General features: G+C 42.5%; 1 protein-coding gene across 1 annotated transcript in view; it reads left to right on the top strand.

Annotated features, from left to right (window-relative positions):
* Window positions 1–769: 769 nt before the first annotated feature.
* dab1a (DAB adaptor protein 1a) overlaps window positions 770–14,083 on the top strand; it is a 41,867-nt gene continuing 28,553 nt past the window's right edge. The window contains 1 exon segment of the mRNA XM_062424351.1: window positions 770–839. Within this exon segment, the coding sequence (XP_062280335.1) occupies window positions 770–839 (70 nt within the window).

Below are 14,083 nucleotides of genomic sequence, written 5' to 3'. Positions count from 1 at the left end.
TTCTACTGTAGTTATTTTATTTAACATCCAAATAAAGCAGTTTAGAGAGTATTTGGCTTGTTTACAGCCTTTTTCATTGCTCATTGCTTTCTTGAACCGTCAGTCGTCATTGCAGAGATGTCACCATGTTCTCAGATCTTAGCAATTACTTTTGTAACTATAAAGTTATCATAACTGATAGAAATTACAGCCAAATAAGAGATGAAAATATGACCTAACTTGAAGTAAACCAAATGATATTTTGTGTAGCTTTGTAAAATCAACATTTTCAGTGTGTAACCTGTTTGAATAATCCCTGCATTATTGAAGACGGAAGTGGTTTGTAGAGGTGGGATTGTTCTTCGAAGTGATGTCCTTGCCAAGACGCATTATCGACAAGAAGCAGGAAGTGTAGAACGGGTCTCTCCAGTTTGTTACCATGGGCAACATCTACTCAAAGCCCCGATCAAAACAAGCTCATTCTCATGCCTGCTGAGAACTCTTGCTCGGTTTGCCTGCCAAGAGTAAACACAAGCTAACCAAAGCAACCCTCTTTCTTCCTCTCTGTCTCAACAGCTCTCTGTGGGTGTGTGTGGGATATTGTGTCAGGGCTAAAGCCCATCCCTCTCCCATGAGCCTGTGTGCCCACACACACACCTGGCGCCTCCACGCACACACCCGGCGCCCACGCACGCACAGTCGGCACTGACGCTGTGAACTGGACCCTCGGAGCCCAGCAGATCCCAGCGGAGCCAAGCGGAGCGGAGTCTAGCCCAGTTGGAGCCTGAGGATGTCAACAGAGACAGAGCTACAGCCAGCGGTCAGGCCCAGCAGTGTCAGACGGGACTCCAAGAGAAAAGGTTGGTACAGTGTCACACCTGGTCCACAGTTAGAGCAATCAGTATTAAGTAACTAACAGTGATTTGAAGTTGGAGTGAGCTGAATGTACTTACTCAAAAAGGAAAGGAAGAGAAAACTCATTCACTCATTACTTTTGTGTTACTAATGAACAATCATGAATGTCACTGGTATCTTGTTGAGAAATTGTACAAAAAACATTGTGTGATATTTACTACATGCTCAGTTAAAAACCAAGAACAGGGCAAGGTCTTCAACAGATTTTCATGTTCCCTGCTATAAACATGTGATTCCTGCCTGGAAACAGTGTATTTTCAACACATTTCATAGTGATATTTTTGTCTTTTACATGCCATAAAATCAAAAATAATGAGTGTATCTCCTCATATCAAAGCATCCGGTCTCGTCTGCCACGTCGTACTTTCTCCTGACAGAAGGAGACTTACCCTTAAAATAATAACACTGTTTTAAATTCAAGGCATCGTAGTGTAATTCTGTTGAGATTGTAGCAATGTTATGATGTAGTAACACCATATATTCAGCAGGTCAGAATCTCACATTTAAGTGCTTACATTGCTGCGTCACTGGAATTCTTCTTCATCTTTCAGCTGTTCCCATTAGGGGTCACCATAGCGGAACATCCATTTTCTTCTTTTCCTTGTCCTCTGCATCTTCCTCTGTTGTGTCCTCCCATATCCACAGACCTCCTCTTTGGCCTTCGTCTCCATCTTCAGCATCCTCCCAAAGTAACCTGCATCTCTCTTCTGCATGTCCACACCATCTCAATGGTGTGTCCAACCTGAGCTGTCCCTCTAATATACTCATTCCTAATCCTGTCCATCCTCGTCACTCCCAATGAAAGTCTTAACATATTCAACTCAGCCACTTCCAACATATCTGCTCTCAGTACCTTCTTGTAAACCTTCCCTTTCACTAGTGCTGGTACCCTTCTGTTACAAATCGCTCCTGACACTCTCCTCCACCTACTCCACCCTGCCTGTCTCTTTGACTCCAACTATTTAAACTCACCCACCTTTGCCACCTCTTCTCCTTGCATCCTCACCATTCCTCTCTTTCATGCATGTTTTTCCAGCTTGCTCCTACAGACTTTCATCCCTCTTCTCTCCAGTGCATACCTCCACCTCTCCTGGCTCTCCTCAACCAGCTCATTACTCTCACTACAGATCGCAGTGTCATCCGCAAACATATTAGCCCATAGAGGCTCTCGCTTGATCTTGTCTGTCAACCTGTCCATCTCCGATTTAAACAAGAAAGAGCTCAGAACGCCTCCGTCAGTCCAACCGCACACCTCACCGCTGTCACACTGCCCTCATATTGCACATATCCTGAACTACTGAACATACTTCTATGTCACTCCCGACTTCCTCATACAATACTGCATCTCTTCTCTTGGCATCCTGTCATATGCAGCTCCAACACAACTCCTTCTGACCTCCTCAAAGCAAACCACACATCTGTAGTGCTCTTTCCACTACTCACCTCTCTCTTCGGTTTTCGCTGCATCTCATTGTCCCCATGTCTACTTTCTTCATCTTCTTTGCTGTCCTACTTCTTCTTCTCCAACCTCTTCCTCCATATACTTTCCTGTACTTCTTCATTCCATCACCAAGTCTCTGAGTCTTCCGTACTCCAGTCTCGATGATGCACCAAGCACCCTCCTAGTAGTCTCCAGTCACCATTTCTGTGGTAGTTACCCAACCATCCAGTAATTCTTCACTACCACCCAGCGCCTGTCTTAACTCCTGCCTGAACTTCACACAACTTCCACCATTTGATCCTTGGCTCAACCTTCACTCTCTGCCTCTTCTTGATCTCCAAAGTCATCCTACAGACCACCGCCATATGTTATCCCCTGCCGCCACCTTGAAGTCCCCAATCTTTTTCAGATTGCACCTCCTGTGTAAGACATAGTCCACCTGTGTCCACCTTCCTCCACTCTCATACATATACTCAGTGGTCCTCAGTCTTCTTGAAATGCATATTCACCACAGCCATTTTCATCTTTCCATAAAATCCTATAAAATCTATCCTTCCACATGCCTCTCATGACACCATACCTACCCACCTCCTCATCAACTCTGTCCCTTCACCAGTGAGCCCATTGAAGACCGTTCAAATCACCACTTTCTCCTGCTTGGATACACTCATCACTTTCCAACTCTGAGCACTGGTAAAAAAAAACAAAAAAAACCCAACTGTACACACACACACACACACACACACACACACACACACACACACACACACACACACACACACACACACACACACACACACACACACACACACACACACTGTTTTTTTTTTGGGGGGGGGGGTTGTCTTCATTAATCATGCCTTGATTTGCTGTTGATGGTGGATTTGGGTGAGACGACAGAATGCAGGGCTGCTGTTGTTCGCAGCTAATTAACAGGTGCAGGGGTATTGTGGTACAGTAGGTTGCTACCAAACAGGTGCAGGGATGTTGTGGTTGGTGAGAAGCAAACAGATCCAGGTGTGAAAAGCTCCAGAGGCAGGTAGCTAGCAGGTGTATGAGGGCAGGCCTGGGTGGTCTCAGAGCAGAGGTGATACCAGGGGCCAGACTGGCAGCCATCACCCAGCTGCTCGGTGCCACCTGCCCGACAGCGAGAGAGACGCGTCGCACTCTCCGAATAAGCATCTGATTGATGTAGCAAAAACTCTGGTCACCCTTGGGGGCAACACTTAATGGATGCGTACACATACACACACACACACACACACACACACACACACACACACACACACACACACACACACACACACACACACACACACACACTCACTATCATCTGCGACAGATGCATCATTGCACATGGTGCGTTTCAGCCCCTGCGAACAAGCGTTGGTTCCTCATACACAGTGTGTGAGTGAAGGCTGAATGCCTCTCATGTCCTATTTAGAAACAGTATTGTTCTGCTGCAATGGAGATCATGTTCATCATTCAGACTGCTCTACATATTTGGGGAGATGCAGACACACACACACACACATCCGCGCGCACACACAAGGACTGGGATTGAAGCCCAGAAGAGCATATGAGAGGAAAGATGAATGGTTTGCTTTCAGCATTCAGACTTGAGGGTTTTTAGCTTCCCCCCTCTGCCTTCTTTCTTTCTCTCTCTGTCTCTGTCTCTCTCTCTCTCTCTCTCTCTCTCTCTCTCTCTCCCCCCCCCCCTCTCTGATACATACACACATACACACCCCTTATACCTTATCTCTGTCTACATCTCTTTTTTTAAAAATTGGTAAAATTACATTCACTTTGCTCAGCTAGTACTCATCTCTGTTCTGATCTGGGTCATTCTTTCCAACAGACACACATGATACACACACACACACACACACACACACACACACACACACACACACACACACACACACACACACACACACACACACACACACATTCAGTGGGGTGATGAAAGTCAAATGCAATCATAAACCACACACAAGCAATGAGCATGCTCTGGAAATAGGAAAGTTTGATAATGTTCCTATTATTGAGCTTTGTGTGTGTGTGTGTGTGTGTGTGTGTGTGTGTGTGTGTGTGTGTGTGTGTGTGTGTGTGTGTGTGTGTGTGTGTGTGTGTGTGTGTGTATGTGTATAACCTGAACCCCCCATGTGCACACTGTACATGTTTCTGCCTCTGTCCACTCCTCTAGTTTCCGTCTCTTTTCAGTAGCTCGATTTGAATGAAAATAGATCCATCCACTGAATAGCTGATCATCATTACAGTGTAGATGGCGGCTTCACTGTTGTGATAATCCCTGCAGGATAGTTCCCTCACTCCACTAATATCATTCCTCTCCTTCCTCCTCCTCCTCCTCCTCCTTCTTCTCCCACTGCTCTGACTCCTAAATGACCTTGCCCTCGATGAGTGAGACACAGAAGAGAGACTGATCACAAAGTGAGAGAGTGAGAGAGACTAATGAGTCAATGTGAGGGAGAGCTGTTTAATCTCAGGCCTTTGTTTCACAGTTCTGTGGAGAAGAATGTAATGAAAAGGGCTGATGTGTGTCACACATTAATCACAGATGGTGTGTGCCTTGCTCTGCATCTGTCAGTCTGTGTGCATGTGTGTGCGTGTTTGTTGTACACATAGTTGTGTTGCATTGGTGTGCTCAGGGGTCATTCTTCTGAGAGCACTCTTTTTCTCTAGCAGAAGGTTTTTATTGAATTACTATGACAAGTTAGAGATAACCTTTGACCTTTAGCGTTTACATGACCTGAGCTGAATAACCGCAGCTCTCTGCTTCCTCTCACAATGAATTAGTCGCTATCGTTGGTCGAGCTCGATTCTTGAAGTATTATAGTCTTTATTAATCCACGGTAAATCCAGAAAGATTAGATCTCCCTTCCTGTCTATCGCTCTCTGATTGTCTCGCTCCTCCCCCGCTTCACACCTCCCTCTCCCCGCTCTTCTGCTCGTGTACCTGCAAATCATAACGACCCTGACGTGGGAGGTGATTTACACGGCTAGCTCCAAATCGTTTTGGGTTGTGTGGCCTGTCATCACAGGTTGCATATATCTGTGAGCACAGAATTCATAGGTATATACGATATAGATTCAGCCAAATAGTTGAATTCCTTTGAACAGTTTTTAGACTCCTGAAATGGTCAAACTCTGCAGTGTTTAAGTCATTTAAACATTGTGTTCGGTCTCTGTCTAGCATCATCCACGTGTCGCAGCTGTAACATCGCCCGTAGTATCTAACTTCACAGCGCAGAGCCAGTAGAAACGTTTTGTGAGTGAATCTCGCCCACAAATTTAGCAGAACACGGAGCTTTATATGGCTTTTAGTGGTGTGGATTATGCTAATGAGCACCTCCTCGTGAACAGGTGGCGTTCGTCAGACTGAAACGAGCGATTTATGACAAGTTTAGACAGTTAAGACACACGGACAAGCAAAGTCCAACAGTTTTAGGATTAAGATACGAAAATTGGTCTTGAATGAGGGACATTCAATCACATTTTCTACTTGTAAATCAAGCAAATCACTCAGAATTCACAATGTAGCATTTCAACCACACTGCATTTTTGTCAAATGTAGTGTAATTAATATGATTACACTTAAGCTGTTACAGCATGCTTAATGAACGTATGCTTTGCTTTTGCTTCACCCCTCCAGAGGATCTCCTACAAAGATCAGTCTGTTAACAAGCTGGCTGAGTGACAGTAGTCTTATTTTACAGTAGTCTTCATTTAGTCCAGTTGTATAACAGAAAAACAATTTGTCTGCAGTATTTATTCACAGTTGATGCGGCGTGAAGTTCAGCTGCTACATTTGTACCATTCTGACAAAACAAAACAAAAGCATGAATGAAGGTACAGCTCAAAATAGTGAAATCCTACGCTGGTATTCAGACAATACGGCTGCATTGTTGTAACAATATGTATGGATATTATCAGGGTTGTGAATGAATTTTTGAGGCTAGCCAAATGTTGGTAAATTGAGGCTGTGATTGGTAAGCCTGTCTACCCGAGCAGCCACGTTGGCAGTCGATCAGCAATCATTTTGGATGTTGTTCATTTCTACTTGTAAATCTAGCGATGCTGTCTTGTGTGTTTAGGGATTTATCGCTCGCTCTGGCCAACAGACAGATTAAGTTTTTCTTCTTTCTTTTTTTTTCTTTTTTATTAGCAGTATTGTTTTCATAACATCATCAAACATTTAAATAGAATATTCACCGGGGCCTGCCTGTCTTTCATGATGTGACACAGAATATGATTACAAGTTATAATAACTTGCAATTGCTGTCAACACACACAGTCAACTGCCATCAAAACTCTGAAAAACTCCCGACTCATGATGGATGTGTGTGGGAGTGTGTTTCTACAGTGTAGTCTGCAGCCAGCAGCATGAAAAGAGTGGTTAAGGGTTATAGCTGTGCAGCTGTTAGCCTTTGTGTGTGTGTGTGTGTGTGTGTGTGTGTGTGTGTGTGTGTGTGTGTGTGTGTGTGTGTGTGTGTGTGTGTGTGTGTGTGTGTGTGTGTGTGTGTGTGTGTGTGTGTGTGTGTGTGTGTGTGGGTGTGTGTTTGCCTGTCTCTGGTGTGTGATTAGCAAACACATTATCTTCTTCGTGTGGATATTATGCACACATCCAGTCTATCTGGCACAATCACCGCAGCCATTTACTCTGATATCTTTCCCTTGGGAATCTTAGAGCACAAACAACGACATTTTGAGTGCGTGCGGCGTACGTGTTTGTGTGTGTGCCTTCTATGAGAGGTAATCAGATCTGTTCCCTCCAATCAGACAGAGATTGAATTGAATTGGCTGTCTGCTGTGGTGGTTGTCATTGGAAGCCAATAGTGGGTACACAGGGAGAGAAGACAAAAACGACAATCACGAGCAGATAGTGACACACTCTTTACAAACGTGGCTTTTCCAGCTCTAAAACTATATTTAGAAATAACTGCCTCCTATCTGTCCTGTCCTGCTTTCTTCTGCCCTTTTCCTCCATCAGTTTATTTCAGGAGAATAAGTGATGTATCCATCCTGCTGTCTCCCCTTTCACCAGTCTGTGTTTACATTGTAACCATATATTTATCCATCCACCGTTTTTCAACACTATAACTTGGGAGGGTAGGTAAGGGTGGTGAGATGTGATCAGCGTTATTCCCAGGCAGGCGTCTCACTCCACTCAACAAACCCAGATCCCTTCTTTCCCCGCAGCAGCCTGAATGACACAGTCTTCTGCCTCTCCTCCTGAGTGTTCAGAAAAGCTTCATCCAAGCTTTCGGATGTGACCACGCCGAATTAGCATTCAAAATGCTTGACTCAGAGAGAAAAATATATATCAGTCGAAAAACCTTTTATTTGCCTTCCTGAGCCTTGGCCCAGGTGTGTGTGCGTGTGCGTGTGTGTATATATGTGAGTGGCGGTGATAGCATGTGTACTGTGTGATCCTCTCAGTATGTTCAGCTTAGTCCTCTCCTCCACACTAGTTGGTGTGGCTTTGCCCACCGCATCACTAACTACAGTCTCCATAGCAACAGTTTGCTCCCTGCTCATAATTTGCACAAAAGGAAAACATCCCAATGTCACACACAGGCTCTAATAGAGGCCGATACTCTCACCCCGCAGTGCCGGTTGAAGGACTGAGTGTTGAAAAGGACATTTCTTATTTGTTAGATGTTGACAGGCTGCTGTTTTCTATTTTAGTTTTTTTTTCACAACACACAAAGAGAGCTGGCTGTTTACAACTTATTATTATTGCAAAATCAGTATTATTCTTTTTCACAGCATGTCTTATAAAGCAAACTGTATTGTATCACCCCATTTTTATAACAAGTAAAGGTCATTTTAAATCCAAATGAAATCACAAAAGTCAACCCTTCAAGAAAGAAGTTTTTTTTTAAAGATTTTCTTGCTACTAACTATAGTATGTTAATATAGAAAGAGAGTAAAAGGGTCCTTGGAGCATCAGAAATGCACTTTTAGTCTCAAAACCTCTGATTGGGCAGGTGTGTTGGTGGTTTAATCTGCACGTAACTGGAATTACCAATTGGTGAGAAGGAAGTATTTTTTTAGCTATTGAGGAATGGGGACTACACTATTTAACGTCTAAACTGACCTGTAATTGGCATGTTTTAGGCTGTTCAAAGTTTTACAGATATTGAGCTCATTACCCTGCAAAATGAGGCTATCAGTGCACTTTTTCCCTTAGTTGATGTTTGTTTGGAAGCTCATTTAGCAAGCCAAGGTGCAGCAGAAGATACAGTATGTACTCATGCTTGTAGATAAGAGTGTAATAAGCTAATGTGGGCTGCCAGTCAAAGTCTATGGCTCTTTTTTGTGTCTGTTAGCCAGTGCCACTGTGAGATTGTATTGATGTGGGGGGAGAGCCATGATAAGATAGGAAAAAAATCACTTTGGGTTTCTTTTTAAATTGAATACAGAGGCGGTAATTTTCAAAGCAGATGTAAGCGTCGTTTAATTTTGTTTTACTTTAAGGATGTGTAAGTGCTGATAATATGTACACAGGGAGGAAATAAAAGTTAGAGACACAGCGAGACACTTTAGCAGATGACAGAGCTTCCTTTTCCTTTTCATGCTCTATGATGTTCTCCAGCCTTCCTTTGCTCCATCCTTCTCTTCCAGGACCCCGGCTGAGTGAATGAAGGGAGAGGGGGGTTCATTACGCAAGATGAGTCAGAGGGAGCTAGAGAGGGGAAGGACAACAACTTCAAGTGGTTCCATATTTTGGCAGAGATGACAGACATGAGAGAAGGCTGTGTTCTGGCACACGCGACTCAGCATGAAAGGAGGACCGCTGTGTTTTGAGGAGTTACCTGTGTCTCCTAATGCTTTGAAAGAAGGGCCTCTTGTGTTCGTCAGTTATCGCACACACACACACGCACACCCAATGTGTGCGTGTACATAAACGCACAAATTGTGGGATTTAGGAAACAAATAGTTTTGACACTTCTCAGTCAGATGTGTGTTATTATTTGAATAGAATAAATAGTGTGAAAGAGAAGAATGACAAGGACAAACCATGAGGCACTTCACTTCCTTCGGCAGGAAGTACGTGGAGGAAGCGCACAAAGCAGGGCTCAGAATTATTTGTTACGTTTATGCAGAGGTGGAATTGAATGTGCGTGTGTGTGTGTGTGCATGTGTGTGTGTGTGTGTGGCAGGCGGCACAGGGACAACCAACAGTATAGTCCATGGGGAGAACCACATCAGTGTTGCATGATAGGATGCTAGCGGCTTGTTTACACAGACCACTCTCTGATGCCCTGTCAGAGCCCAGAAAACATACAGCTGCGCACACAAACAAAACAGATGCGCACACACACACACACACACACATATGCACATAGACACAGTTACATGCACACTCTCAGGCCATGTTCCCCTTCGTCAGTGAGACCAATTACCTCGTAATTAAAGCCAGGGCGAGAAATTAGCTTTACCACCAAGAGTCCTAGATCGGAAGGATGCACGATTGAGGAGATGAGAGACAGAGAGAAAGAGTCAACAGGATAAAGAATAGCCCCATGTTATTAGAGCTGTAGACTGCTCATTAAATGAAGGGAATATAAAAAAGGATGAGATGAAATTCACCTATAGAACATACTGTTTTGTTGTGTGTATTAGATGAAACTAATTTCCTCAAATGAAAAGCCTCTGATAACCACCGCCGTCTACATCATCACAGTTTTATTTAGACTGAAGTCTTAATCAGATGTTGTACACACAATAAATGCTGTTTCACTTTGCTAGCACCAGCTGAGTGCTTTTTGCAGATTAAACAGTACATCTTGTTCTGGTGAAAATAATAAACTAAACCTACATCGCACTCTCTGAAAACAACTTTGCCACCGCAAATGCAACCGTGTGGACAAGTACGCAGGCACCGAGCAGAGAGGTGTGCTGTTTCATTCCTTGTACTTCTTGGGTTAAAAGTGTCAAGAATTTCCTAAAACTCCACTTCACTGCATAAAATAAACTCTAGCCAAGATAGTTGTTGGCACATTTACAAAAACCTTTTGGGGTTTTTGGCTAGATCCAAAGATCAATGCAATAAGAAATAACAAGCACAAAACATATTTAAGCCCATGGCAACTGCATGTAAGACAACAGCTCTTTTACCGTTCACTACAGCAAAAGGTTTCTATCAGAGCTGGAAGAAATAGTTAGAAAATAACATCTCTGAGCATTGATATTGACTTTACACAAGGATTTTCTATTCAGAACAATCATTTCTGTGACATGGTCTTTATTAAATGTCATTACATTTAGACAGATAACAGAAGTATTCTACCACTGAACAGTTTTTAATCATTGTTAGTCAAACTTATCTGACTAAATACTTACATGACACTGTAAGTTGCTGCAAAGCATTATAACAAATGACTGTCTGAAATCACAAATATTCATTGATATGCAATAATGTTATACATTCAGAAAAACAGAAGGTAAAATCTTATTGGATGTTTACTTGGCATACATGGATTAACCACCCAGCTACAAACTCATCATAAACCAATGTGACCAAAAGTGCAGGGTGGAAAGTAGTAGCTACTAACAAATATGGCAGATCAGTGCAGTGTAACATTACATGATGACATGTTTCAAAGCCCTATAAGAAGACAGAATTCATTTGTCTGTCAAGAATGTCTTCACACACTTTGAATTTAAGGATAAAATGATGTGTCTACTATACTGACATGCCTTTAAATGACCAATTAGAAACAAATGTCATGTTTGGTATCTCTACTATTTACCTACAGGATAGTAAGAAAGTACATTTAAATGCCTACACTGTGTAAAGCTATGAGAATAATTTGAATAAATAAAGAGTCTCCTTGGAGGTGTCCTCTCCAACTCTCATCATACACAAGTCAAAAGTTTAGTCTGTTTTTCCAAAATGACCTTGACACATGGTGGAAATGTTTTTGAATGTGTGTGTGTGTGTGTGTGTGTGTGTGTGTGTGTGTGTGTGTGTGTGTGTGTGTGTGTGTGTGTGTGTGTGTTTGTGTGTGTGTGTGTGTGTGTGTGAGATGTGTGGGATAGTAATGGCCACAGTGTTGCGTCTGCCCCTGATGTCTTTTTCAGTCCTAATTTGTTCTGTGTTTTTAACCCTAGAGAATAGCTCTGGATGCCTCAGGACACACATGCGTGCACACACACTTTCATGTACAGACAGCTCTGGTCTCTAGCTGCGCCCCTGTCATCCAGGTCAGAGCAGCAGGTGTGGGGGGTGACTGGGGAAAAGGGGGAACGAAGTAGAGATGGAGAGAGAAGGAACGTCAGGATGAGAGGAGGAAAAAAAGGGTGGATCATTATTACACCGCTGTACCTCTTTGAGATTGTAAATTACTTTACTTGTTCAACTTAAAAGCTTTCTGTCTCTACAGGTGAGCCACAGCTTTATTCTAGATTGGATGGCAAATGAGAAAAATGATATGAAATCCTACAGGCATAAAAGAAGTCTGCTCTAAACTCATTTTAGTATAAATGTCAAATATTTTAACAAACTACTGAAGCTCAAAGGAAGCATCTTCATTTGGTAAACACAACAGCACATCGTGTTTCAAATAAGACAGAAAAAAGGAACATCAGCAAACGCACTGTATTCGTTCATTTGACGAGTAGCAACGGTACTTCATCATCTTATTTTACACTCGACGTTTCTCTTCAGCAACTATGGCAGTGTTTTTGTAACGTTTGCATATGCGTACACTCAGTCAAGTGTGAGCTTTTGTGTGCCAAATCAATCTGCCAGAATTAAGCCCTGAGCTGAAGGGGAAACTTGTTGTTTTCTTGGCACATGATGTTTGTTGGTTTAAAAGAGTCTGTGTAAGAGTGAGTATGAGTGAGCGCTTCATCTGAACGAGGGTCTGATAGGTAAGGAAAGCAAAAATACCCCCCCACACACACACACATACACATACACACACATATTCTGCAGTAGGGTTTAGAAGCAGGATTAATTGGAGAGTAACTGCCGGGTTCCCTCATGTGCTGTTGAGTGTTTGTTGGGAACCATCCCAGCTGCAGTTAAGAGCCTCTGGGTGCTTCTTCATCTGGAACACAGTGAAACAAGCTATGCACTTAACCAGCCACTGCAAACAATACCAGGCCAGCTGAAAATAAACAGACGAGTGCAGAGATCCACGGCCATTGATCGTAGCATTAGCTTTTGTGCCACTAATAAACATTCTGAGGAATATGATGAGGCATGATGCCACAGATTACTGCTACAAATCAAGAAACAAATCAAAGTCACACATATAGTATAGAGATTTGTTTTATGTCTCACTCATTCTTACCCAGAGGCCTCAAGCTGATGACCAAAATTTCTTAATGTGTAATGAAGTCTATAGCCTGATGATTTCAGTGTTTATATAAAATACAGAAAATCTTCACCACTGAAGATACCAGAATACATAAACGTCAGTGTAGAAGCAGGAAATATCTCATCTGTTATACTGTAACTGTATATATATATGACACATATGTAAGTGGAACAGCAACTCATAGCAACATGAAGCGGCGATGTCAGTCCTTCAATTCATCTTTCCCTTTGGTCTAGAATGAAATATCTATTACATGGACTGCCATCTAATTTTGTGCATGAATTGTAATGACTTATTTCCTCTGGTGCCACCATCAGGCCAACATTTATTTCTCTCTAACACTTTGGTTTATGATCAAATGCCTGCAAAACAAATGACTATCCCTTTGTGTTTAGTGCTGATTGGCAAATGTTAACATGCTGACACACTACACTGTAAGATTCTGATTACAAATGATCGGTGCATAAGATCAGATAGTTTCTGATGTAATTAGTGACACTTTGTAACACTACTGGAGGGACAGCGGCTGGACTACTGAGTGGGTCGTGCAATTCAGATAAAACTGTCTGTCAAACCAGTGGGATCAATTTGTAGATATGAGGCCAGGTCAAGCAGTCGAGTATCTGCTCTTTGTTTAGGTGAGAGTAGGATTTAAAGGTAAGTTAGGTCAGGTTGAGAGAATGGTGTCACCTGTCAGAAGGCTCAGTTCATGTTTGACAGCAGAGCCTGTAGAGCTCACTGCAAGGTCAAACCATCATTTAACTTTAATAACACACTTCCATAGTAGTGCTTACCCAGCTTTAAGCACATTTCAGTATATGTATTATTATCTTTATCTATACCTGCTGTACATCTTCGGGCTAGCATTGTTAAATGTGAGCATGTTTGCATTTAGCTCAAAGCACCACTGTCCTTAAATTCAGCCTCACAGAGCTGCCAGCATGGTTGTAAACTCCTAGTCTTGTTTTTGTAGTTTTGGTCACAAATTCTATTGTTAATGAGACAATCAGACAGGCTTTAAATAAAACCACAGGTTATTTAGACTAATCTGAAATAGAGAAGCAAGACAAATTGTAACAATTTTACCCACATCCACTGAAAACATCCATCACAGTTTACAGCCCAACCTCCTGATTCTACTGTGACATACCATATAAACCATAGTTGTTACCCCAGTAGTTTCCCTATTCAATGAGAGATTACTAAACATACATTTTGAGTTTATCTGCAAATAAAATGCATTATATCATCAGACTAAATTCTTGCTTTTGCTCTTCACCCCGTCATTGTTTTGATGTTACCAGGCCAAACTGTCAAGAACAAGACCTAAGCTCTAATAAACTGTTATTTGCCTTTGAGTGCAATGTCTGGCAGTTTTGCAAGAGAGCAGAAA

Source organism: Scomber scombrus, chromosome 8 (genome assembly GCF_963691925.1).
Source record: "Scomber scombrus chromosome 8, fScoSco1.1, whole genome shotgun sequence".
In the NCBI taxonomy this organism is placed as follows: Eukaryota; Metazoa; Chordata; class Actinopteri; order Scombriformes; family Scombridae; genus Scomber; species Scomber scombrus.
Note: the sequence above shows the minus strand (reverse complement) of the source record. Positions and strands in the feature narration are given on the sequence as shown.